General features: G+C 38.7%; 1 protein-coding gene across 10 annotated transcripts in view; it reads right to left on the bottom strand.

Moving 5' to 3' along the window:
* The window catches only part of CEP112 (centrosomal protein 112), a 177,605-nt gene that overhangs the window by 25,180 nt on the left and 124,568 nt on the right, over positions 1–27,857 (bottom strand). For 9 of the 10 annotated variants that reach the window (XM_074888872.1, XM_074888876.1, XM_074888871.1 and 6 more), the window contains 2 exons: positions 21,745–21,807; positions 17,815–17,964 (listed from right to left, as the gene is read on the bottom strand). In XM_074888872.1, the coding sequence (XP_074744973.1) occupies positions 17,815–17,964; positions 21,745–21,807 (213 nt within the window). Of the gene's footprint in view, positions 1–6,221; positions 6,332–17,814; positions 17,965–21,744; positions 21,808–27,857 lie in introns of those variants that run through there. The other variant, XM_074888875.1, reaches the window with a different exon arrangement.

The raw sequence follows: 27,857 nt of genomic DNA, 5'->3' as shown, positions 1-27,857 counted from the left end.
CAACGTCCTACTATGTAATGACAGAACGGCAAATCTGGAAATCTTCATGCCTACTATATAATTTTAACCACTAAACACTATTACATGAAGAGTGAACATGAATTACAACAAGGAATGAAAGTGCAAATGGTAATACCTTTTTAAATGTGTCCCTGAAAGAGCTGGTTGCCCATTTTCTGCTATTATTACGAAATAAAGACTTCTTTGGACAGGAATCAGATAAAAGGGGTGATTTCCAAAGGCAAGGAATTCATTAGCTCCCACTTAGAATAATGTGAACTCCCATATACTGGGCACATTTGGAAGTCTGGGCCACTTTGTTGACATTTCAAAATGGGAGCAGAGATCTTGCAAAACCACCTGAGCTGTGGGCTTTGCCCGTTCTTGCAAGTCAAGCAGCTCCTCGCTGCACCAGTCTACATCGCTTCTGAGATTTGCCAGTAGGAGATGCCATTGTGAAGTCTAACAATTTCTTCCCTTGAGGGACTGTGGGAAGAAAGAAAGGGGTTCAGGAAGGAAGGGAATAATTTGACTCTAGGAACAAAATCAAGTCTCTCTAGCAGTAGTGAAAATTTTTTTAAAGTAAGTCACTCAACGTAAAAGAAACATGTATGCAAACATTTTTCCAGTGTGGTAGGCTCTAAAGCTACACTATTTTAATTTTTTGCAATTCATTGGCAAGAGACTGATTGGCAGTATCTTATATGCTTTGGCTCTTGAGTGGACCATCAGCATTGGCTCCTGAACAGTCCCTTAAAACCTTCACATCAGACTTCATCTCAACTCCTGTCTTTTGGAGATTCCCTGAGCACTGTTAGGATTGTCAACACGCGTATTTTTTCCTGCTTTGTTCCTATAAAATATTGGTGTGTTTTCAGCATTTTCTGTAAATATCTAGTTGAGCTGACTAAAGTTTTAGGATGTTTTTTCTGCAAAGTCTTTAGCCATAAATCCCTAAAACACCTTGATAACACCAGCAGAGCTATTCATAGACTTAAAATTAGGCAAGGGCCTAAGCATTTTGCTGAGTCAGCGCTTCACTGCATGGCTCTATAAACTCAATTCTTTTGAAACACAAAGGATGTCATAAGGCAGAGCAAGTCCTGCAAAGATAAAAATTCAAAGAAAACAGCAGTATAAGTTGTGAAGTTGGGTATTTTTTCCAGGAGAAGCCAAAGAAGGAATTGTTTTCGCTTTTAGTGGCTCAGGTGATAGGAGGAGGGGGAGGTGAGGTTCAAAGAGCAGTAATAAACTTGCTTTCATCTGCTTTTCTCAACGAACCACAAAACTCAACAAGCAGTTGCCATGTGCAAGCATTGTTTTGTCTATTACCAGGACATTTCAGGGTTGTCACGATGAAGTCATTCGGAAAGCTTGTCAGCCTGGAAGACTTACTGTAATATTTACCTGGTCTATTTTGTTAGTATGCTTTAAAACTGGCTTTTCCTTTTTTTCCAGCCTCCACAAGTTTCATGGTCAAGGGCAGAGGTTGCTGAAAGGAGAAAACGGTATAACTCTTTCCCCCTTTCACTGTCAGAGGTGTAGGCAGAAACACCAATGGTTCACATATACCAAATAAAATGTATCTTTTAAACCCAAAGATACCATGACATCTTAAGCATAGACTTATGAAGAAAAAGTTCAAAACTCCATTTTAAACCACTTATGAGAGGATTTACCAAGATTCTGCCTAATGTTCAGCTGATGCATTGTCAAAAACATTTAACATGAACCTTTTGAAGTTTCTTAGCTCCCCCCTAGTTATTAAAACTTGAAGTGCAGAGTTTATCAGCCTCAGAGCACACACAAAATACATCACGTATTTTTTAAGTCAACCTTTCAGTCTGATTTTGAGACTATTATACAAAATAAAACATTCCTAATCAGGTTAATGTCTGACAGATAATGCTGAACAGGAGTAACTGCTGTGCCTGATTGATCCACGAGACAATTTTCATTTCCCAATTTTTTATTAAACACTTTGCAATCAAAGGGAACGGCAAGGAGTCTGCCATTCTCGGAGCGGGTTTCCTGTGAAGACCTGATGTTGGTTTCAACATTTTCAGACAACTTCTTGAATTTTTGATGCTATGTCGTAAGAATGTCTAAAACGTCACGTCAATGGATGTGCTGTGCTAGTGAAAACTGCGATCGTGAATACAAATTAACTAGTAAAACATCTGGTTTTGCTGCTTGCTGTATTCTTACCAACAGTTCTGCAAAAACAAACATCAGAGGTTCGAGCAGAATTTCCTGCAATGATTTAGAGAACGCCTGACTCATGATAAAGCATATTTATCAATCACTTGCTGAACAAGGCAATCTTCTCACCGCCAAGGGCTTCATTCCCAACTAAGTTTATCACCAAACTGCCACTTTAAGTGGGTGTTTGGAAACTTTACACCTGGAGATGGACCTGAGGTTCCAGTAGACCCCTGGTGCTCTACAAATGTCTCCTTAAAATGCATTCCTTGTCACAGATGCATGAAGACCTGGAAATATAAACATTTCTAACAGGCTTTACGAAGCCTCTTATTTTGCTATGCTCTTCTAAAAAGTAAATATGAAAGGCTCAGATATTTCTAATCAGGAGGCTAATCTGATTCTCAGCAAGAACAGAAGAAACACTATTTATTTTGTGCAATGAACTAGCAGACTGCCCAATATTGCTGGAATTCTCCCATTACATAAAATAACACACGTTCTCTTACACACACACACACAAGAAGAAATCTAATAATGTCTTTATACCTTTCAAAGTAACCTTAATCAACAATATTAACTCGCAAGGCAAACCACTGCTTTTTGAACTGAACAAGAGTGAGCTTGACTCAACAGTGCCTGCACACTCAATATACGCAAGATGTGAGAGGCAGCAAAGTAATATCTTCTAAAATTATGTCTGTAAGCCAAAAATTGGATGATTTTTGACAGGGGAGGATGTACCCTTGGAAACTTAGAAATTCTTTTTTTCAAAGTCTTTAATGACCTTCAACCCAATTACATTTGCAACAAGACATGATAATGCAATTGCTCCTATTTAAAAGTATGTGTGACAACTGAGCATTTTTGAAGCTTGATTTTTTTTTTTTTTTAATCATGTTGAGATGAAGCTCATTTACTTAAAAAGAAAAAATGAAAAAGAACGTCCTCTGCAGCTGGTCAAACAGATTACAAAACTCTAATCTCACTAGCCTGAGGAAAATGAAAACTGTTTTTCAAGTATCTATTTTATAGAGCATTGGCTTTATACTTTTTAAAAGACGCATTAACATAACTGATCAGAACATCCCAGAATGTTTCTGATGTAGTTAATCACATGACGTTATGACAGAGATACTTGCTGTCATAATGCCAATGTTTCTAAACATTTCTAAAATCCTTTAAGTTCATATTTTTTTTTCAAAATTAGACATGGGTAAAATCTATTTCAGCTTCATCAGAAGTTTTGCCTTCCATTTTAAAGCTCTAGAATACTAGTACAGAATATTTTAGATAGACAGACATATACCAACACAGCAAAGAACAATGTCAGGCTCTACAACCTATTTAAATGTTTCTGCTAGTTTTTTATTCAAAACATTTTACACTAATTTCTGCATAACTCACTTCTGGGAGTACTCATCGCCCTCTTTTTTTTAACATAACCTTTTTTGCCAAACTGGAATCATTAATAAAAAGTTAAGAATTTGTGTAGTTTGAATTTATTGTCTATGCTTCCCTTAAAAGCAATCATTTAAAACATTCAAGCCACACTTGTTGCACCTCTGAGGATCAATGCAGTATTGGATGATTTTGTCTGCAAACTTCCAGCAGGTCTGTGCCCCTCCAAGCCAGCCCTGGTAAGGCCAGACTGAGGATCCCCTGATCGAGCATCACTGCAACAGGCAACTGCCTGGCTGCACTGGAAACTAACACTCGATATTTGATCTTTTGACACTGATAATTTCACCAGTACAGGTAACAAATTAGGTGCAACTTATATACAGGCAAACCAGGAAGAAAAACACTTGCCAAAACTATTGTTATGTCTCAAAATATAGTTTTCATGGAATGTCAAGAGCTTTTATCACGGTTGTGACAAAGCAGATCTGATTTCAATGGAGTTTCGATTTTTTTTTTTTTTGGTTAAGTCTTTTTTGACCCAGTTTTGACCTGAATGATGGCCAAAAGACTGTGCTAATTCAGTTAGTGGATCCTTCTGCTGTGGCAGAAAAGTCTTATGTGGAAACACAGACAGGAGAGGACCTCAGTGTCACACAGTAGAAGTTTTTATTGAGTTACTTGTGAACCTAATGAGCAACCCCAAGATATCTCTCTGCTTTTCCTCCCAAGAAAATCCCACAGGGTCATGACAAGGCAGTTAAAATACTGCCAAAAGGTACACCAAGCCCAGAAACCATACAGTGGGGAATGTTTTGCCTCAGACCATCATAAGTGCTAAGGGCACAAGGACTTAGATCCACAGAATGAAAAGCCATCGAAGGCTATTAAATACAGACAGCAACTCTCTCAACTGTATCTTGCTGGAGAATGGGAAAGCATATTGAGGAAATGTCCCTCAGTCTTCAGCCTGTTTTTCTACTCTTTCCTGGGCATCTGTTATCAGATACCATATCCCACAAGACGAAGACAGACGGACTCCAGTTTGACCCAGCACAGCCACTTTTATTCTCCTGGAGCCAAAACAACCTTCACAGTTTACCTTCTACAAGACTTTCAGGCTTTTGAATGACAAGTGTCAAATCTCAATATCCACAATACACTTCAGTCATCATCCAAAATGCTCTGAGCAAGAAAAATAACCCAATTGGTGTCTTCTGGTTTCAGAAATGCTTGGTGAGAATGTTTCTGTGCAGGTAGAAAATGCTACAAGAGTTCAGCTGGCTGAGGAAGGCTTCATCAATGCTAAGCAAATGACTGCCAAACCTGTTTGGCACATCTAAAAGGAAGGCAGGCTCTTTTCATTTTCTCTCTCTTTTTTTTTTTAATATGTAAGTAGTTCCAAATATTCTTATATGGATGACATTTTTAAAATGCAAAAGCATTAAAAATAACAGAAAACAGATCAAGTTGTAAAGCGCCACCGGTTTCTCATTTGTGCAGCTCCATACTAACGTCTCTCATTAGACCTGCGCAGCACAAAGAGCAGAGCTTTCCAGCTACTTTCTGCACACTCAAAAACTTTCCTTATCACAAATGAGACATAAACTGCAGAAAAAACAATATACGGTGCAGTGTGAAAGACCTAAGAATTCCAGTATTGTTAAAGTTGCATAAATCTTGATCTAGTTTCAGGATCTGATAAGGAAGCACAAATAAGCTCGTCCTCTGCAGAGGGAGGTTTCGCAAACAGCAAGTTAGAGAAGGAGAAGGGACATCAGCCTTCTCACATACACCACCGAGGCTGGATTATTAGAGACAGGTGCTAGCAAATGAGCCCACAGCAGCGCCAAACTTGACTTGCAAATGCACATTTCCATATAATTCCGGATGGGGGGAGACCTGGTAGAGGATAGTAGAAAGGAAAAAACAGCATGTAAACACTTAAGGCAAATATAAATGTTAACAGTGATGGCAAAGACCTCACTGTATTCTTTGCCCATCAATCACTTCACATTTTCCTGTGCCCTCCTTGCTTTTCGGATTTACATAAATGTAGGTAGAAGTGGTGTGTTATTCTGGTAGGAGGAAGAAAACAATATAGCAGATATGAGTTGCTCCTTGGAGCTTAGAGCACAGCTGTGGTCAAAGGTGTTTCCAGGTACGCAGACAATTAAAATCCACTGATATGATTCAAATTGTTACATAGTCTTCAGTAATTGCTGTTTTGCCTTGCCGAACTACAAGTGCAAATCTGTAAAGGATAGGAATGCTATTAACATTAGGAACAAAAATATAAGGAATTTAAATATAGCCATATTGAGAAAGGCAATGCTTTTTTCTGAAGCCAGAGAGAGCCAAGACACATCTTAGATTTCTCCTTCAAGCTGCCTGCAGAGTTCTGGCTTGGTCCAATTGTGCAGGTGTTCCTGCCGGTATCTAACATTTGGTAGCCTGAATTTTTATTTATACAGTCTCATTCTGCCCCTCCCAAGCTTCTCAGTAAGCAAACAAACTCACTTTTCATGTTTAGTTTTCTCTTGTCTGTACTTTCACCCTCTCTTACATAACAAACTTGGAAGAGAGCAGCAGCACGGAGAGCGCCTGGAGCTCTTGGCGTGGGTGCAACGGGTCGGACACTCGCCTCCGGGCATCATCCCTCCTTGAATAAGCACATCCTCTTCCTGGGGCTCCTCCAGGTTAGGTCCTGGTGGTAGAAGGGTGGACGCTGGCCGAGAAGGGAGTCACGTTAGCAACGGGAATAAAAAGGCCAAGCTGGACCATGGTAGCCCATGTGGGTACCCATGGCAGTCCCTGAGCAGTCATGTAGAAAATACAAAGGAAAACGCTACAGCACTTCAGGATTTAATGTCCTTTCAACAGTTGTAATACAGAGAGCTAGTACAACCTTCTGTTGAAATTAAAATGTTGCACTCCTGAGACAGTGACTCTCAGGAGCCTGGATGAATTCTGGACTAGCACTGCTGCCCATCTGGCAAGAGCACAAATGCTGTGCTTCCCTAAACCACAGTATATCTGCATGAAGCTTTGGTGCTGACATGTCCTAACTAATTATTTCCCAGGAAAAGGGACCGATTTGTTTTCTCATGATCTGGTTCTAGAAGAATTTGCATTCACTCATTTTTGTTTCACAAGTGATCTGATTTGTTTTCAGGACATGATCGAGTGATGCTCTCCTTCCTCCCCACACAACAAGCGCTATTCCTTTGCGATGGTCTGAACTGTAAGTGAACAAACCCCAGAGCAAACTGAGCTGAGACTTTACAGCAGATCTCAAAAAGGAGAGTGAACGGTGCATTGCATGCTTTGTCTTCTAAGGCCAACATGGACAGGTTTGAAACCCATGATCTCATGCCATGCTGGGCCAGGAAAATGGCATATTCAGGGTATAAGTTTCCAGCATAAAAATACTCGTGAGGTGATCTGATGTGACTCTATTCACCTGCCAACAGTCCTGGCAGAAAAATAAACAGGTTCTGGAGATGAGCTGCTGCTGGAGGCAAAGCAGGAACCATTAAAAGAGCTGCCCTGACCTGTGAAGAACTGGCTTTTTTCTTTGAACTTCAGCAGATCTTAATGAATTCTTCATAATTAGCAATCTGGGGTTTTCACTGAGAATACATTAGAAATACAAATTTTGGGTCTCCTGGTCTCCTGGCCAAGCTGGTGAAGGCAGTTCCAACAGGTATCTTCACCACTACTGCAGATAACTGTTTGTGTTGTATCAGAGATTAGATTCATACATGAACATGCATCAGTGCTGAAGAATTTGATTTCGTAATTAACATATTAACTTAATTGAAGTTATCGACTTCAGTGCTGTGAAAGCTTAAACTAAGCAGAGACAGTTTTAGTAACAGAAGAAGTTGAAAAGAGGTTGTGTGAGAGGAGTAAGATTTTTTGTTGTGCTTGACTAATCTCTGCTTTACTGCTCTTCCAGTCCTCTGTTATCTGGCAGTTTTGAAGGGGACGTTGCCAAGAGTCCTAAATTTTATCCTGTAGGCAATACTTATTTCAGTTTCCTGAGAATAAATTTCATAGACAGACCCCTGAAGAAGAAAACAGGTGAACTCTTTTTGCTCCATAAAATAGTCTCCTTGCTGGAGGATCTCAGGCTTTCTGGAGAGGCCAAAGATACAAAACTATTGATGCCTGCACAGAAGAGCTTACAAAAAGCTTTAGCCTTGAGGTTCCCAGTCTTCCCTATAAGCTTCAGCCTCAAGTCCCCAGTCTTCTTCATGCATGTTTTCAAGGGTCAACAAATAAAATATTTACTATATCAAATCTTGCTCATCAATGAAGAGCATCAACGATGGTGCATGTATCAGCAACAATAAACCATTCCGAGGGAAGGCATCCCAAACTGCAAGATGGAGTATGCACATTAAATGCAGAATCCACATGCAAAAGGCTCAGAGAATAAGGTATATTTTCAGTAAAACTGAAATAGTTTTCCACCTTCTTATATACATATGTACTGTATGAACACATACAAGTTTCCTTAACTGCAAGGCGACAATGTGTATTGGGCCTAACTGAAAATGTTTACAATACAAATTTTAATGGGAAAAGGAGCAAAGTATGACATACAGGAACAGAATTTTTTCTTTTTCTGGACTCTAGTGCTATTTTGGCTGCCAATAGTACACAAAATTTCCACTGAAGGGCAAGTCACACCAATTTCCCTTAGGATGGAGGCATCCAAAAACTTACTGAGGTTATTACATTAGTGCCTACGCATTCTTTAAGCGGATGAACTGCTTCATTTTGAATCCATGTCAAACCACAAGAACTGGCTGATAATAACATTCAATTAAAATGATCTTGTTCTTCTAGAAAAAATTTGGCTACCAGGTACATCTCACATTTTCTAGCTGAGCACAATAGGGCGATTGATGCTAGAAGGAAACAGGATAGGTTTATATCAAGGATTCAGAGGGTCAGGTTTGGTGACAGTGTTTGTAGTTTTAACCTCACACAAATTTGTGAGATGAAAAAGCCACTTCTGCTGAGCGTGAAACTGTGAGAAAGCCAGAGCTAGAACCCGCAAATACACAAGCTGTGCTAATTAGACAGATGTTTTGAAAAACCCAGACTTTACACTCGATGCATATTTGTATCTTTTGATGTCGTACTTGGTGCTGCTTCACACCACTCAGGGCTTACATAGAAAAGCAGAAGCTGCTCCCCTGCTAGGCTGTCTGGGAGAGTTTGCCATCTGATCTACTGAATACACAGATAAAAGTCACCGCATACTTTTTTTCCTTTTCAAGTACAGTACTGTAACTTGGAAAGTTCCTTTATTCTCAACTCTGCTGATGCAAGAAAGTGGCAGAAATATGGCAGCTTTGGCTGCTTTCCTTTAGTAGCTCTTTGTAACTAATCTTTTAATGCTAAGAAAACAATAGGTATTTTCATTCTGTATGGAAAGAACACTCTAGTTATAGAAAATAAAGGCAATGCCTTCCAAAAAACTGTAAGTGCTACTGACCACTTGATTCCACTGCTACCCTGCCTTTAAATATTGATAAATAATTACCCTGTACAGGTATCAGATTCACCGGGTTTCTCGTTACACTTAAGAAAAGCCCAACTATTATGAAAATGGTAAGTTTAACAAAGATATTTCTATTTCACTGTGATCTGCCATTCAAAAGTGTTAGCCAGTCATTTTTTAAAAAACACTCTGATATTTGATCTGCTTGAGTTTCAGTTACATGTAAAACTGGAGAGCCAGCAGAAAATTCTAAATGGAATCTGAAGATTTCTAAAGTCAACACTCATTCTGGCAAGAGCATTTTAATGCATAAAGCTGAAATCCTCAGTGACTCTCTCCTGCTGATATCCCTGGAGCAGCCAGCACCATGATTAGTACAAAACCAAAAGCAACCTATATTAGAACATACAGTTTTGCAAAAAATGTTTACACAAGTACTGGAAATTGTGCAGGCATGCTGGAATCAGCCAGTGCAATCTGGTGCTACTTCAGCTCACTCCTGGGATGAGCCACACCATAAGAAAGATATCTAAGGGAAATATACGTTGATAAGTAGAGCAGGTCCACATCCCCAAATTTCTATTTGCCAAACCCTGCAACTTGTGTTGCTGTGCCAGGCCCTAAAAATCTTTACTACGGAGTAATAAATGTTTGTGGACTATGGAAGGTTTGCTTTGAAGATGTCATTTTCTCCAGCAATCTTTTGTTGGTTGAATATATAGTTCACACATATTGTGTTTCCACCTACACGGCTGGAGAAGCCCTGCAGTCAAGGCTGTTCCAGGAGCAGGGAAGGAGGCTGCGGTCCAGCAACTCACTGGAACTGGAACAAAGAACAGCCCTTGGAAAGTCTACACAGTCCTATGCACAGACTGCTTTACAGATGCCCTGTGTTTGGAGGACTCGGAGGACATTAGACACTTGTTTTTATCTTCTTGGTTTTTTTTTTTTTTTCCTCTCCAGTAAAGTCCCAGACTTTTGAGCACAGGCTCTTCCTCCCAGGCAGTCTGCCTTGGAACTTTTGGGTATCTCCCCAGCTCTGTCTTTCTAAGCACCACCTTCTTCTCCACATAAAAGTCCTTGTGCTCTTTGGAGAATAAAACATCTTTGAAATACAACAAGATAGCCATCACAGCAGTCTTAAAAGAAAAAAAGCCAATTTTCATTTTCCGATATCATAGTTACAAACATTGCCTGCCCTTCTTTATTAGCTGTGTAGGCTTACGTCAGTATTACATAACACTAACAAGTGTTTCCTCTGTACCTTTCTGATCACCTAGCACCTCACTCAGTGTTATTACTCCCGTCTTGTCAGTTAAAAGCAGTGAATTTTATGGCTTGTTTCGAATTCCTTTTCACCATTTTTCCAGTGCAAAATTAGTGTAGTCCACCTCATTAAAAGAAACTGATAGCTTAGCTATATAAGACTTTATATTTTGTTATGCATTTATGGAATCTTTAATTCCATCATTTGGAGACTGGTAGATATAAGGTGGCATACCTTCTAGGGATAAACATGAATAAAAAGGACTTCATGCAGCAAAGAGCCTTCCGGGGGGGAAAGCAAAGCACTGAGGACAACAATGATAATGTAGGAAAAAGTAAAAATCCAAACTTTTAAACCTGCTGGATAAAACTGGACTGCAGTTCAGAGGACTAGACAAGCACTAGTTCTAGTCTTTTATAAAACTTGTAAGTACGATTTTGCTGTTGGCCATGGTAAGTTCTTCAATGTGTTGAAACATGAAAAGTCAAGAAAAATGCCAGAGTGAAAAGCTTGCTGCAGGAAAAAAAGATGACTCAATTCTTTGTCTCACAAAGCATGTCAAAGATATTATAAAGTACTTACAGATGCTCAGCCACTCGGATTGCCTGATTGGCCAAACATTTGAAACCCTGTAATTTTGAAGAGAAGGTACTATGCTTCAGACAATTAAATAATTTCTGTGGCAACAGAAAAAGAGATATGATTTTGAAAAGGAGAGAGGACTTTTAAAATCAGAATTTCTGTTGTGATCAATAACTATCTAACCTTAACAGAAAAGTCATCCTATTTTTATTATCGTTTATAAGAAATGTGTCAATACAGCCTTTTAAAGATAGCCATGTAATGGAATCAGAGACAGAGCATGAGCAAGAGTTGAAAAGCCTGGGGCTAAACTCTCATTTCTCTAACAGAGACTATAAACAAAGACTGTGAAAAACAGGTGCCTCAGAGTTTGGACCCCATGCAAAAGAGAAAGCAAACCCATGAAAGACCTGCAGATTTCATTTACCTATCCTTTTAGAAGACACCGAAGACTTACCTATCCTTTTGGAAGACTTTGCGGATCAAACGGAATATAGGAAATGATGAGCAAGGTAATAATATTTGCCTGGTAAATTTTAATGCCTGCTTTACAATGCTAAGGCACAAATGTTGGTGCCTTGCAATTCCCCACTAATAAAAGACACTGCACAGTTACTAGTATTATTATGAAGTCAGTGACAAAGAAATAGAGATCCATGAAAAATGACTCCACGTTTTTAACATCAAGAGGGTCCCTTAAAATTCCTTATTTCACCATGCCAAATGGTTTATCATGGTAATGTTTAGCCACAAAAGCAATTAGATGGATTTGAGATCCCTCTGGAGAACTGTGTGACGTACAAATCTCTGAAGATCTTCAGTGACTGACAGAATTTGGCATGTCTGTGGCCATTGAACCATCGCAAACAGTAATGCATGTTCTGACCAGATGTCATGATGGCATGAGTCAGTGTCAGCTTCACCAGTGAAATGCTGACCTCCTTTTTACAGGCACTGTTAGCTAAAAAAACCCCAACACCTTCAGCCAAGTTAAAATAAAAAATACAATAAAATATTTTTTTAAAGCTTATAAATAATGTGGGTCTTATTGACAAAAGTTTATCACGCAGCTATTCAGCAGCAGTCTAGAATCCCTACTGCATCGGTGTATGCTGGAGAAGAGAGCAAGTTAAGTCTAAGTTAACAAAAATCCTTGAAATAATGTATGTCTTCACTTTAAGCTTTAAACTTTCATTTTTAGTTTACACTAAGCTTTCAGGGTTTTTCTCCTAGTTAATGTCCTCAGTGCTATCAGTTAGGTCATAGCCTTCTGAACAACCAGTCACTCCAGTCTTCCTGCTGTAAATACAAAGAAAATGCTGAACATGTAAACTGTTTCCCCCTTTATTTGCCATGGCTTGGAAACTTGTCAGCAGCCTTAACAAAAAGGTAAAGAACTGCACTGGCCCAGCTTTCTCAAGAGGCTCCGATGAAACTGCACACCACTTGTTAGGTGTGGCTTTAACACGGGGCGACCTCACTTCCAGAATCACTCCAACCATCCAGCACTGTGTGGTTGTGTGGTTGGATCCTGAAACTGTTCTTGCAGAAGGGCTGATGCACTGACCTACGCACGGATCCGGAGCTTAGGAGTCCGGAGTTCATCTTCATCTTTGCCACAAACCTTGAACAAAGTCAAGGCTCTACCCTCCAGTGTCTCATTTGTAAGACAGGACCAAAAGTGCTGCTTCTCCGTACTCTAGGTGAGGTCATTTTAGGTTGTATGCTCTCTGATGCCTCTCCTCCCTTAATAAGCATTAATAAGGACATCTAGAACACTGAGATTTAGCTTTGCTTGGGACTTTTAAACCAACAAATTAGAATTATTTATTTCTTACGAAACCCAGCATTGGCTATTGCAGAGTACAACCATGGTATCCCAAAAGGTATTTTGAGGACAATAGACTAAATACTTCTGCAGGACTACAGCCACTCAGTTAATGTTCCCATAGCTCCAACATGCTTTTTCTTTTAATACAAAATATTATTTGTAATTACAACTGGAATTTGCTAATAAACATAGTTGATAATGAAATGTAACTACACGCAAAATTAGCTTGTCCACAAAATTTTTAAAAACAGTTTTTCTGATACACTGCAATTTAGAGACGTTTGTAAATACCATCAGTACATTTTGACAACTACTTTCTGGAAACAAAGATATCAGGTGCCCTTAAAGAAATTTTCTGAATGCTTTAAAACATCCCAAGGTTTAAAATAATTTGTTTTACTTTTAGTAGGAAGCAAACATGAAAGGGAGATTATGCAAATAAAAGCAGAAGGACACGCGGTCAGGCAGCAGGACGCAGGCGCACCAGAGAGGTGGGCTGGGTGGCAGATGGGTGCTACGAGCAGCAAGCCCAGGTGACCACCACTCTCTTTATGGGGCAATTTGCTGGCATGACATGCCAAACAGAGTGATATCAGTGTAAACCGCCCCTGTGGAAACAGTATTCCAGAATAAAAGGAAATAGAGTACTCCACATAAGGACTGACTCAAGCGTAACTACAGCATTTTGTTATAGCTGCATTAAGAAATTCCACCCTCAGTCCAACCTTTGCATAGAGGAAACTATCTTTTTGCTCCAAGATACAGCAGCATCTAACAAATATATGATGATGTTGAGAATACTCAACGCCCACACAGGCCCAGACAATTTAAAACCAGAAGTTTTATCCTTTGTTCTGCTACGGCTATAAAATACACTTTTGATTTTTTTTTTCCCCCTCTCAACATTTTTAAACATAACAAAGAAAAACAACTGTTTCAAAATTTTTCACACGAAGGGGAACATTACTATATGACATTCTTTCCTAGAAATCTTTTAAGTCTTATTTATTAACAGAATTAATCTGATCATAAGCTGGCTGACACACAAAGTGTTGAAATATGTCATCTTCAAACCATGTTTTGCTAATGAAATGTTGGTGTTAATTCAGGGGATAAAACAGAATCCTAGAATCTGTAATATGAGCCAAACAACAAATGTGGTTCCTCTGGCAAAAAAGCATCATTTTCTCTCTTTTCTGTTGTGGGTTTGTCACTGCGTGCTCTCCATCATCCATTTCTTTCCAGAATCTACTTTTTGATGTGGAGTCCCCACTTGGCCATCAACATCTACATTAAAACACTCTGAACATGTTGTGCAGTTCCAATCCCAGGAACTGTTTTGCACTTTCAATCCCAGAATCCAAAAGGATTTAATAAAAAAACCTAAGGCTGGGATTTCATAAATAACCTCAAGGTATCTCTACAATGCAATCAACTTTATGCTAGTGCCAAGTCCAGCCAGTAACCACTGCCAAAAGCAGCAGAAAAGTTAGGTAAATGCTCTGACCATTTGACTGTATTGAGCTCCGGGTGGTTGTGGCTAGATTGCTATCGGGATGCAAGAAAGCTAGTTTAAATTTAGCTTTAATAAGTTTACACTACACTTCAATGACCAATGTAGCTCCTGCATGGACATTCCCAGGAGTTCAGCACCCAAACCCTTACTGGAGGGTGCCTTCTGAAATCCCAGTCTAAAGCATCACAAATGGGTTAACAGACATGGCAATTTAAGCAGCTTTTCCAAGCATCTGCAGGGCATTAATATAATTGTACTCTCAAGAAATCCTACGGTCTAAACGAATGGTTCCTGATCTTTGAAGTGCAAGCACCTCACAGGAGAGGCACAGCACAGAGACCAGGTGAGCTTTGCTGGCTTTTTCCCATACTAGGCCAATAGCAGTGTCCTCGTACTCTGCTCCAAAGAACGCAAGGCCTGGTAAGTTCAAAGAAAAAATATCCACTCGGCACTGAGCGGTGAGTTGTGCTTTGGGGATCGCTCTCTGTGCCAGCACTGTCATAACCCCAACAGGCTCAAACTCAACAGCAGCGAAAACGCAGCGACAGGAGCCACTCAGTTGTTCAACGCCCTGTCAGACCACTGCAGCTTAGTCTTTGCTATTAGACACTGCAACGCGATGGCATCCAAATCGGTTACCTTATAAGCCACAAGAAAGGAATGTGATGAGCCAATATTTTATCCTGATTTTATGACTCTGACAGCACCAAGTTTGACTTGCCCTTAGGCCAGACAAATCACGGTGTAACACAGAATGCCATGTAAGCATTTGTCTCAAACTAACCCCATGTGAGGCCATGTGAAGCTAAAAAACATTGCTCAGATTGGGTTTTTAGGCTGTAAAAAGAAGCAAAATGTTCTTAAAAGTTTCATTAATTCTTTTTTGCTAATGTTTAAGATACTATTTTTTAAAACAATCAAGATTAAGGAGATAGATACATTTGTGGAATAGTAACAACTTCAACATCTTTAGCTAGCAAAGAGAGTCAGGAATTTGAATTAACATCAAAATCATGTATTATGGCATCCACATCTGGATATCACTTCACTGACTAAATCCAAACTTTTCTGAGAGCCAGTTGGTTTCTGTAAAAATGTATTTCTCCCTTTGAAAGGAAATAATAATTGGAAGGTCTTACAGGAAGTCACCCAATACCATATAAAGGAAATTGCAATCTGTTCCTCAATGTTAGTTTAAATCAATGTTATATTTAGCAAATGCCCGTTTTTTAATGATAGTCTTTTTAATAGCTTATACTATATTAAGTCTTCTCAAAGGCTTATGCTATATTAAGAATTGCTTTGTTTTTAGAATGTTTCTTTAATCATCCCTCAAGGTCTTCAGCTTGCCCTAGGTTAGATGCTCTCCATCTCCAGGACATGTAGGATTCCACCTTCACAGAAACCAATTTTTTCTTCCCCAGGCTAATAAAAAGCAAAGTATTTCTGCATATGCTCGTCTAGAAGTATGTGTGGTTCTTAAAAATACTAAGTGATCGAATATTAAAAACACCTCTTTCTGTTTCCAGAAGGCTACACAGCAGTTTACCTTCCTAAGAATTTTCTGTTTGGGTATCTGGCTTTCAGTAAATTTCCATGAAATCAGTGGTTTCAAAGGAAGATTTTTTTAAAAGTACAATTTTAATGATACTAAACAAAGTTCAAGAATGCCAAGCATAACAGCTCCTGCAATTTCTTCCCCAAGTTGCCCAAATCTTACAAAACATACTCGCAGCATCAGTGCTAAAAACTCTCTGGGACACTGCTCAGAAACCCTGTGCAGAATTCCCTTGTGGTTTTTATGTATTTCATTACACTGTGAGGTAATAACATCAAAATTAAGTTTATAACAGCTGAACACAGACTTACGTGGAGAAGGTTTGCATACAACCTATAATCATTAGTGTTCAAAACCTGTTGTTACCAACAGCTGAATTATTTCCACTGAATGTAACTTAGTTTAAGTGAATCCATAAATTCCACAGTAGCGTTTGCACCAGGTGCTAAGAAAAAAAGCTGGTAAACAGTTTAAAACGTGTTATTCAAATATATAACTCAAGAAGGTATCATGCACGATGACTCGAATTACAGCATATTTCTGATTATATGGAAGACTATTCCACTGTCACAGGGTTTCGGTATATCAAGATGGCCACTGGAAAAGTGGAGAACTACAAACACTATGTTTCGCTAAGTGGCAAAAATCCACCTGTACCCCAAAATAATGTGATTTAATTATGTTCTATTAGCAGAGCCTAGTGATAATAAAAATTACCTCTGGTGATTCAATTTGGATAACAGATTATAGCCAACATTTTTATGGTTATACCTCTGACAGAAGAGACTAAAGAATGACCAGAAAGAAAATTCTGTTCCTCAACAAACACACAAATAAGGTAGATATTTTCCTTAAGAAAAGGAATAAATCATTAACCAGTTTATGAAAGAAAGGAAAAAGAACACTCTGCAGATGATGAGACAGTAATGTTAACTTAATTTCTTTATGCAAATCATTCAAATATAACTGTACCATAATTGAACATCAGATAGTTCCAACTGGTAAAAACTCCCATGGTTTCTTTCCAGCACAAAAAGTTAGAAAAACTGTAGGAGTTTATTTTTTCATGAGTTTCTAGATTTAACAATGTAATTCTTTGTTTGGTACTAGAAAATGTCTTTACGAAGGAAAAAAGGAATTTCCTTCTTCTATACAACTTTTAATGAAGTGTTTTCGTTGTCAACCCTAGCAGATTACATAGTTTCAAAACTTTTCCATTTCTCTTTACTACTCTGAAAGGAAAAATGTTTAAAAAATAATTCTGCCTGCTTCTGCAGGTGGGATTCCCTGCAGCCACTTTGAATCAAGGTGTCAAAGCTGCAAGAAGCAGAGTCCAAATATTCAGAACCCCTAGTGTCTTAAAGCTTCTCTGAAAAAGGCCAGAGAATGCAACTCTGATGCAAAATATGTAGAAATCTAATTTAAAAAAAGTTACAAATAACAAACACTTTATTCTGTTCATCTTTAGCACAGATTTTGCATATAGTTTGCAATGGAACCTAAGGACATGCTTTCCTTCATTGCAGCCTTAAACATGAAAGTTGAGAATGTCTTGTGAAAACCAAGCTTCAGCCTGTCCCACACCGCTGTGTGCAACTTGGCTCTTCTATTTTTCACCTTTTCTTTCAAGCACCGAAAGCGCTGTATAAAGGTGTTGAAAATATGTCAAAATACCTGAGTCAACATTAAAAGAAAGAGAACAGGAAAGTTTCAAGTATTTGACTGAAGTGCATGGATTAGACTCCCCAAACGGTTCATGCAGGCAGATGATCAGCCAGAGGAAAGAGCCTGAGTCATCAGCTACATCAAAGTCATGGTCCAGTGAATGGAATTACTGAGCGCTGTGTGAACAGGAACGATACCTGCACTCATCTGCCCACTGCAGAACTTTTAATTACATTCAAGTCAGTAGCATCAGTGACTAAAATCCCCAGATTACCTTGATTGCTCTGTCATTATCTGTAATCAGCTGCTGCTTCTTATCTTCAAACTTGTGTACAACTTCCTGGAGCCGCTGCTCTGCGGCAAGCTGCTGCCGGCTGTTCTCCTCTGTCAGAGAGGAAATGGTTGTCTGAAGTTCAGCTATGATCTAAAAAGAAAACAGCATGCTAAATCTCTCTTCAGTAAAAGGCATGTATTTTGCATGTTTTTATGCTCGGTACAAGCATGGCATTGGCAAACTCTGCTGTGCAAGCTAAATATTTTAAATTACCGTATTACACACTAGCAAGCATGAAATTCCACGCAGAGAAAAAGGAATATAGTAAGGCTGTGAATGACAAAAATTGCTGAACGCAAAATATTTGGAAGGGTTTTCCACTACGACATTCCAAAATATTTACTCATGAGAACAAAGCACATCTGTGATCTTCAAAATAGAGCATGTTGCCAGTCTCCCACTGCACTGTACCAGTACTGCAAATTGAAATAGTGATGGTGGTGTTTGTTTCTAGAAGGATACTTTATAGTTTGATACCGCAGAGAAGAAAAAAAAACCCAAATTTACATACTGGACTGAAATTTAAACTCTATAGTGAAATTTCTGAGCTGCTGAAAGGAGCATGTTCTGCTTAGCAATATAGTGGGGACCTGATTCAATGTCCAGGACCCTTAAACTAGACCTTTTACATGATTCACTCATGATTTGTTGAAATGTACTTGTTTCACCTTTTTTATCACTGTGGAAAGTCATAACTAAACCTGATCCTCCAGGCATATTTACAGAACTTTATACTGACATGTAAGTCATCACCCGGCAAAGCACTTAAACATATGGGAGAGTCACTGACTTTAATGTATATATTCAAGTTTAAGGTTAAGCTGCTGTAGCAGCATAATATTGTCTAATTCTAAAAGCATTTCAGCACGCAGGCAGTTCAGGGAGAGACTACCAGAGTGCTCAGACTTGTGTATTTGCAAGGCCTCCTCATTGGTAGAGAAACATTTAACTATACTAAGGCCACAGTTATTTAGGAAAAAAAGGATTTTTTTAGAACTACTACTAAGACAGGACTAACAGAACAAGAAATACCCTACAAATGAAGGTACTAGGATCACTGGGGAAGGGGAAAAGGACTGATTAAAACTCTACTGTAAATTTATTTATCTGTTTTACTACCTGAAAACCCCAGAGAGTAACAAAGATTATGAGTAAAACCTACACAGATATTTCTGTATTTCTTTTCTAAATGCATATTAAGAAAGATAATATACCAATCAAAAGAAAGGCTATTTGCTCTTAGTGAGATCAGTGAGCCAAAGTTTAGAGATTATCTGTATAGGTGTAACTCTTTAGGCAGAATTAAGCTGTATCACTGTTTTTGCAATTTAGAGCATCATTTCCATTACACAATTTGCATAAATTGGGCTTTGCTGGGTGTGTAACATGCAGTGAGAAAGCAGGAGAAAGCGATGGATGATATAAATTATTAAGATAACAATTTGAAGCCATGCAAACCTATACTATTTTGTGTCTGCTCCATTTTGTCACTTTTTAAAAAGAAAACAAAATAACAAACCCTTTAATATAACACAAAAGTGAGATTTAAAGCTTTTAACTGGGTTAAGACCCTGGTCTAGCATAGCAGTTCTGAAATGCGTACAAGGAAATTTCAGCATGAATTGATGGAGAAAGATCTGCTTTGTGCAGTACTTTTCAGAGAAAAAAATCTGTTTACTTTGTATAAACTTCAGAGGAAATTTCTTGAAATATCTTCCCTGTGTGGGTGTTAAAAGTGAATGTTCCAAGAGGCCACAGAGAGTAAGATTAGACAGATGTTGTCAGCAACATGACCACAAGAAAAGTTGCAATTGACCTATTATTAATACTGAGCTACAAAAAATACCCAACTATGTCCAAGTAACTTTAGAGATTTGATTCAAACCCACAAAAGTAAAGAAATTCAGACATCAGGGTGAAACTCCTTTATTGTGCCAAACAGCCCTAGCCCTGCCATATGATGCATGTGCTGTGTCTGCCACAGAAAGCGCAGGGGAATGCCAGTTCTGGCTACTGGGTCCATCTCTCCCCAGTAAAGAGAACAGTGTATTAGCTACAGCAATGCCTATCTTAAAAAAAAAAAAAAGTCTCAAAATTTTTCCATTTTGAGACTATTCTTCAAGCCAATAAATTTCAGTCTGACAAAATTTATTATGACATTTCGGTTAAATAGTTATTATCTTGCACTACACTACCTAGGTGTTCCCACTGTGACAATTAAAGCAATTTCCCTCACCCCTTGTTTAAAAATTCAGGAATGCTTAAGTTATTCCATCTGTCTTTAACCAATGGACCAAGACCCGATTTTGTATTGACAGTAAACCAGGACTGGCTGACTTTTGATTACACTCACTAGGCATGACAGTAGCATAGAAATGACAATGACAAAAGGTAAAATAGCAATGAAAGGGGGATCTTCCTTAAGGTCTGGCACATGTTAAATGCTGAGCTTTAGCAATTTTCTGCTATTCAGGTTCAGATGGCAAGATAAAAAAATAGAGGGTTTTTTGTTGTAGTTTCCTTCCTTCTTTCTAAACAAGGCTCTCTACAAATTACTGAAAAGGCATTTGGGAGAGCATTCTCTCTGATTTATCACAGAATTGTGGAATTGGTGAGGGTGGAAGGGAGCAGCTCAAAGCAGGGTCACCAGAGCTGGTTGTTCAGGATCATGTCCAGTTGGCTTTTGAGTGTCTCCAAGGATGGAGACCCCAGAGCCTCTCTGTATGCAAATACATGTGCAGAAAACACGTTAGATATTTAGAAATACAGTCTAAACATATATTTAACAATGATTCTGATAAATGCAGTCTCAAAAAATGTGGTGTGAAAAAATGTGATAGTCCAATGAAATTTCACTGGAGTTAAAAATTTTGGACAAGTTTCACAGACAATAGGACTCAAAGGTACCCAAAACGCTGAAATCAGGAGTTTTAAAGTATTTTAAAGTACTTGTAATAAAGCGTGCAATTTCTTGTCATTGTCTCCCTGATCATCTCCGCCTAATTTGGAGGATTCTAAACCAGTCTTTGTAGTCTTTTTATTGATTTTAAAGGAGTTTTATTAGACTATTATTACTATTGCTGAAAACACACTTTGCAAGTAAAAGGCAGACATTCTGCTGTGGTTGGGAGGAATGAGAAAAATGACACCTCCACATAAATCCTCGTGGCAATTTTCTTATTATGAAAAGCTTAACTTCTGGTTGCATCTCTGTCATTTTTTACACTTCAGTACTACCTGTCAATCAAACTGAAAGCTGAAATATTTAAAAATCATCCTGTCTTATAATTTTTAAGCATATATGTAGATCCAACACACATTTTCATCTTCCATGTTCAAAAGACTACTCTGAAGAACAAAAACTCAAGACCAGTTTGCTTTCAGGACACTGACATTCTTCATAGTGTTATTTTGGGCAGAAATGTTGAAGTGGCTAGGAGCAACGATAAACATCAAGATGGCACAGTTGGGACTGCCATCGGCTGTGCGGGCAAACACCACCTCGTGACACAAAATGCAAGTCCTGGTTGTGCAACTTTATGAGATGTGCTGGTTGATGGGGCACCTCGCCTTCCCCTCCCATTGACTGAGGGAGGACTCCGTCCTCGTGGGTCCTCAGAAGATGAAAAAGTAGATGGATGAAATTTAGAACTCAAAAGCCCCACCCATTTTTTTCTAGTCAGCTTAACGCTCTGTGTTTTTTTGAAAGGTTCAAATCTGCAAGACAGACTCTGGATGTTTGATTTGGGAAATGGTTATGGCTTCTCTTGATTGTCAAGACCCACACTTAAGAGCAGAAGTCATTACACTTTCCATCAAGTTTCCAAATCAAATGGATTCATGTGAGGTTCCTGCCTTCTTGCTACCTACCTGCGAGGATTTTGCCAGCTTCTGACTGTAGTCCTTCTCAGTCTGCTTCAGCCGGTTGTTTGCCTGAAACACACACAAAAGGCAACCAGATTAGCTCAGATGAAGAACGTGTACAGACACTTTGCCACCGACCCTCTGCTTGGCACCTCATCCACATGCCTATCGCTGAGCGGCTGGGACCTGCGCCAACTCCAACGCCCTTTTGTGGCAGCCAAAAAACCGCAAGGGCTTGTCTTTGATCTCAGGCCAACTATTCATCACTTAAAAGAGGGGAGAAATTGTACCTCTGCTGCCAATTATTAGAAAAACATAAAGACTTCTGCGGATTAAAAAAAAAAAAAAGAAAGAGTGAGTGTGTGGGGCAGGGGAAGGAGGCAGCACACACATAAGTTTATCAGGGTGATTTCACTTTTGAATGGAGGGAAAAGGCAAGGAGAAAGTCCCAGGCACAGGCTGCCAGGGTACAGTGAGACATGGAGGACACAACTCCACGTCTCAGCTTGGTGTCTGCAACTGCCTTTTGTCCCGTTGCACGTCCCTTCCTATTTAAAGGTGGCGATTACACTGAAAATCGACCCGACATGCAGCTGAACCAACCAGGAGCTCTTGGACATACAGCTCTTCCCTTCCCCTAGCATTTCTTTTCACAACTCAAAGATAAAGAATAAAACAAACTGAAAACAAGGCTGCTTTGTCACACTGGAATCCAATAAACAAATATTTCTATAATTCTGGGGTAAAATAGCTCTTAAGGTTTTGTCTTCAAATAATTTAATTTCAGAAATAATTTGTTAATAACCAAAAATCCAATTTAATTTCAGGACACAATTCTGATTTGTATTTTTCTTGCAAAGTGCCATGGTATTATACTGACAGACCAGCCTCAAAATGCTGTCCTCAGATGAACTGCTAAGCGCTCTGATGTTCTTGGCTCTAAAATTTGAGGACAGGTGTCTAAGAAAAATATTTTCTTAGGGGGACAGAATATTACAACACTGAGTTCTGAAGCAATTTTAAGCTGATTAAGTTTTCAAAATCTACCTGACCTTGTGTTCAAATCTTTGATCTGTCGTCCCTAGTTTTAAGGCACAGCATCCAGCACACGCTCCTTCAGCCGCCTGCGTGCCAGCGCCTGTTTTGGGGGACCACAGAAGCCACGGGGCCACCCCGAAGCCTCTGAACCCTGCTTGGATCCAGTTGCAAGACTGAAACTCCATTTCTGCAAACACCAGGGATTTCAGTCAAGCAAATAGGCTTATTGATTTTACTGGACTGTAAATTGAGGAGCTTAAAGTTGCAGAGAGATCTTGCGAATCACCACCAAGCACGACCGGGCTCAGATCATCCCATGCAATCCAGGCAGTTGCATATGGTGCAGCTTAATATAAGTATACCACAACCAGTTAAAATAATCTTAGATTTTACATGATACTGCAATTTAAGATCTTGAATCTTGTCAAATGCCAAGATTATGAAACATATGGAGGTCTATATTTCATCAGTTTGTTGGTACTAAGAAATCTACTAAAAAAATTAATCAAAACAAATTATCAAATTTGTGCATAATTTTTAAGAACACGTTTTGGTTGTTTTTTGTTATAAATAATGGCACTATATATTGGTTTACAACAGCATATACAAGAATTCTGGAGCACCAGACAAATTAAATTCCACTTCTACATTTATCATTTAACGTGTGCCACAAACACTGTAAGGGCAGATTGTGCGGCTGCACAAATAAAAAGGGAGCAGTAACACAGAAGCAGTTCTGCCAGACAGCTCCATGCATGCTACATTTCTCTTTGTACTCAGGCTGACCCATGTTAACACTCTTTCCACTGTATTGTCGTCTAGTTTCAGATTACATTTTACCACCACTGCATATTATAAAGTGACTGAAACTGCCAGTTGATCTTTGAGGAAAAAAGTAAAAAATAAATTACAGTAATAGTATAAATTACTGTTATTCCCAGAAAGGGAGAGATACCAGTCAGCAAGGCACTGCAAAGAAGATCACATTACAGCTGCTCTCACTCAACTTGCCTGGGGTAAAAGTCTTCATCTTTCATAGAAGCAGCTTTATAACCTCCTGAACCCATAGAAGAAATCCCAATAAATAATAAAAAACCCACTCATAACTTCCATAAACAAATTAGAACTTGTTTGTTCACACTGAGTAGAACCAGGATGACCTCTGATAGACATGACAGAGGCAATCCAAAAGAAAGATCTGCTGAATTTCAGGGTTTTATTCCTAGCTGAAGGCAAAGAAAGTATATCCTACCAGTTTGTCTAAAGGCAATTACAACATTTTATTTTATAATGGCTCTAACGAATTCCAATCAGCGAAATATTTATAAGCTGTCTTCCAGCCATCAACAAACCACAAACTCTTGCATTTAGCTGCAGTCCCAAACATCCTTATTTGAGGGGTCTGATTTTCAGAAGCACTGAGCTACCAAAGCTTCCACTGAAGATGGCAAAACCACATTTAGACCAGCTCTCTAGCTGTCTAAAACTGCTACCTCGACCCTGTGAACACCTGCTGACTTCAGCTTTTCCCTCTGGACCTCTAACACCGTACAGCTCTTGCATCATCACACACGGCACAGGGTAGCACCAGCGAAGCTCTGCAGAAGGCATTTTCTACAAATTGTAGCACCCTGGTCAGCTGAAAAGATCTAATTCATGGTAACGCACAGGAACACTCTTTTCCATTGTCTTCTTTTACTGCAGAAATATAAAACTTTTCCCTTTTTAAAACCTGTGACTAAACTAATTTAATACCTCTTGACTACAGGCTGTTGCTTTGCAGCCTAGGGAGGCATAAACCTACTCCCCTGGGGCACATATAGCACTGCCACACAGAAAAAACCCAACTTTTTACTTTTTTTCTTTTTTTTTAAGGAATGACTTACAGCAAAGTACGCATAACTGTGTACAGTGAACATCGTGGAGGATTTCTATTACATTTATCTTGACAAACAAGAGGGTTAAAAATGGCACGGTGTGCACAAGCAGCAGTTTCCTGGGCTCCTTCTTTTATAACAGGCTGCTTGGCTCATGCACTGCACGAAGCATAAGCTGCTTCTGTATTATTTTAAGGGCATTCCCTCACTTTCAGGTTACATGCCATTTCAGAAACATAATGAATAAGAATCCAACTGGAAGGTGAACATTTGGAGGGTCAGCCAGTATTCATTAAAGTCTAACTCTTTTTATAGCAATGGGCAGCACTGCAAATATAGTTAATGGTCTTAAACCAGTTTTCCGTGTGTGAGAGGTAGCTATTGAAATTCTCACTTGGCAAAAACTTGTCAGAAATATCAATTGTAATATCCATTTTTATAATAAAAAGGTTTAAATTGGATAAACCATAGAGGAATTCCACTGATTCAAAAATTAACTTCTGTTTAGTTTCACACAGTTAGTACATATTTTAGCTAAAATTATCTGATTATCACAACTTTACATGCAGTTATTTTATATTACAGAGTGAGGACTTTTGCATTAAAAAGATTATGTCCTTGTTACAGTTAATTGGTTTTAAAAACCAACTATAATTCTATAACAAGCCTTAAAGCATCATATTGTGGTTGCTGAGCAAAACTGCACCGACTTCAACAAAACATTTCACGTAAAAATTAAAAATGGTCTTAGCACTCCAGATGTGGTATCTGAATTAATGGATGCTATTCTAACACAGTCTGATTTTCATTTTTTCCTTTCATGAAACAGAACACCATTACTAAGAATAAAAGAGCAAAGGCTCTGCAATGGGACTGCACCGCAAAAGCGTACTGTGTCCTACCCTAACTACAAAGGGTTTATATGTTATTTTTATGGTATAACATGTATTAGAGGGGACTTTTGGTTCTAGTTGCACTCGGTACAGCCCTGGTACAGCCACCGCCGGCGTCGGCAGCAGCTCTACCTGCACTGTGGGGTTGGCAGGTGCTTGGTCGCCTTCATCCCCCATCAACATCCATCTTGACATCTTGAATGTTCATCAAAAATGCAGCTGTTAAGAATTTTTCGGAACAGTACGAATCTGTACATATCTTCCAGCTTTGGAATGGTGATTTTTGGATGGAAAGTTCAATTCCAATTACGCTACAAACTTAATAGGAAAACTAACTCCTGCAATCCAAACGTGGATAGATCTGTAAGAGTTAAGGATGAATAATGAAATCCTATTCATCTACATATGATTTATAGTTTTGTGACTGATTCAGTAGTGTTTCAATTTGATTGTGATCTCCCCAAAACATGAACAAAGAACAAAACCCCCACAAACATAACTCTCGTAAACTAGACGGCTATATACACACACCCATATTCACTAATAGAAAAATAGATTTAAGTGATCTGGTTAAGCTACTAGCTATGAAATAATCATTTATCAAAATGCCTGCAACTAACTAAACAATGGCCATACATAAGCTGATCCTCCATAATTAGATAAAAGTATAAGCAAACTAAAAAAAAAAAAAAAAAAAGAGAAAAAAAAAGAAGGAAAAAAAAATCAAAGGGTGGGGGAAGGAGAAGAAAGAAAACTTGCTCCAGGGAAGAAGCAACTGTTCTCTGATGTGCAGCAAAGAATTTAACATCAAAGAACTAATGTAAATGGGGCCCATTTACCTTAAAAAACAACACACCACTCCACATTCTGGAATATTTCTATTTAAGTTTGACAGCATTATGCTTTGTACCAAAATTCAAGATTGTGTAATTTGACAGATGTCAGAAGGAATTGACCCTCAGAATGGCTAGCTGTAGCAATTTTTGTTATTAAGTGTATTAAAACACTCTGTACAGTATCTGTTTAAACTTCAGAGATTAGCAGATCACCTTTTAAGTTCATCTGATTGTACATAAAAATTTCATTTTGACCTCAAAGCCTGAAAGACGTATTTTCCTTATGTGCCTCTAATACTGACAGTGGGTGACTTCCTACACCGATACTCTTGTTCTTTCTACTGCTCTCCCCACCAATCAGATACCAAATGGAAAGCCGAATCTCTGTGTAACAACGGAAATAGAATACCAGTTCAAATATGTAATTTAAGCCACCCAAAAGACCATTAAAAATAGTTCAATATCCAAAACGATGTTAACAGAATAATTAGTCTAGTACCAAATGACTTCAAGGGTTTGAAAATGAATGATAGAAATCCCAATCTGTCATACCCACAAATCCTATTAATATTCTATTTTACATTCCACTTTTGTAGGTCCATAAATCTTTTTCTTTTTTTTTTTCTTCTTTAAACATACATCTTCAGGAGGAAAAAAACCCCTCTCATTCATGTGCTAAGTACTTTTCATTGGGAAAAAAACAAGAATGAATAGAAATGAATTTGACACTACCTGTCTGGAGAATTGCCTTTCTTCAGTATATTCCAATTTTGTGCTTAATGGGGGTCTACTGAAAAACTGCTTGTGCAGTCTGTGCCTTAGGAAAACTCTGATTTCCAGTCCTTTCACTTAAACCAACAGTGCATTTCTAATCATTCTGAAATTTTGTAGAGAAATTAAGTACAGACATTTAATTCTTCCAAATATTCTTCTATGAGACTCCAGCTGCATGGTGCCTGGTGCCAGAGTTACACCATCCTCACACTAGTACGCAGTTACTAGCTTCAGCTAAATGGATTTATTGAGCATCTAAATATTTCCCAGCATCACCAATACTGATTTCTAGACAATATTTCAGTGAGCCAGGCACCTTTATTTAAAACCAATTGCACAATTAGGGCTAAAATACAAGCCTTGTATACAATACAAGATTTTAGAACCAGATTAATAGTCCAGGTTTGCCACATGAAATTGTGCCATAGCTTAACTACACTTTATACAAGATAGTGCTGATGCGTGCATCAGGCATTTAAAGGACAGACAGCGAATTATAGTTTAATCTGAAGATGTACTATCACGTTTTGCCAAAACAGTTCGGAGGCAGGTGGCTTTTACGTTACGGCACATTTTCTTCTTTTGCTCAACACTCAAATAAGATGAACTGAGTAAACCCAGTGAAGATGTTGAGGCTGCAACACTCCCCACATTAGGGTACTGAAGTCTAGTTTTCCCGCAGCTACATGCCTAAATCTGGC

This window comes from Strix uralensis, chromosome 19, assembly GCF_047716275.1.
Source record: "Strix uralensis isolate ZFMK-TIS-50842 chromosome 19, bStrUra1, whole genome shotgun sequence".
Classification (NCBI taxonomy): Eukaryota; Metazoa; Chordata; class Aves; order Strigiformes; family Strigidae; genus Strix; species Strix uralensis.
This window is presented reverse-complemented; position numbering and strand designations above follow the sequence as displayed.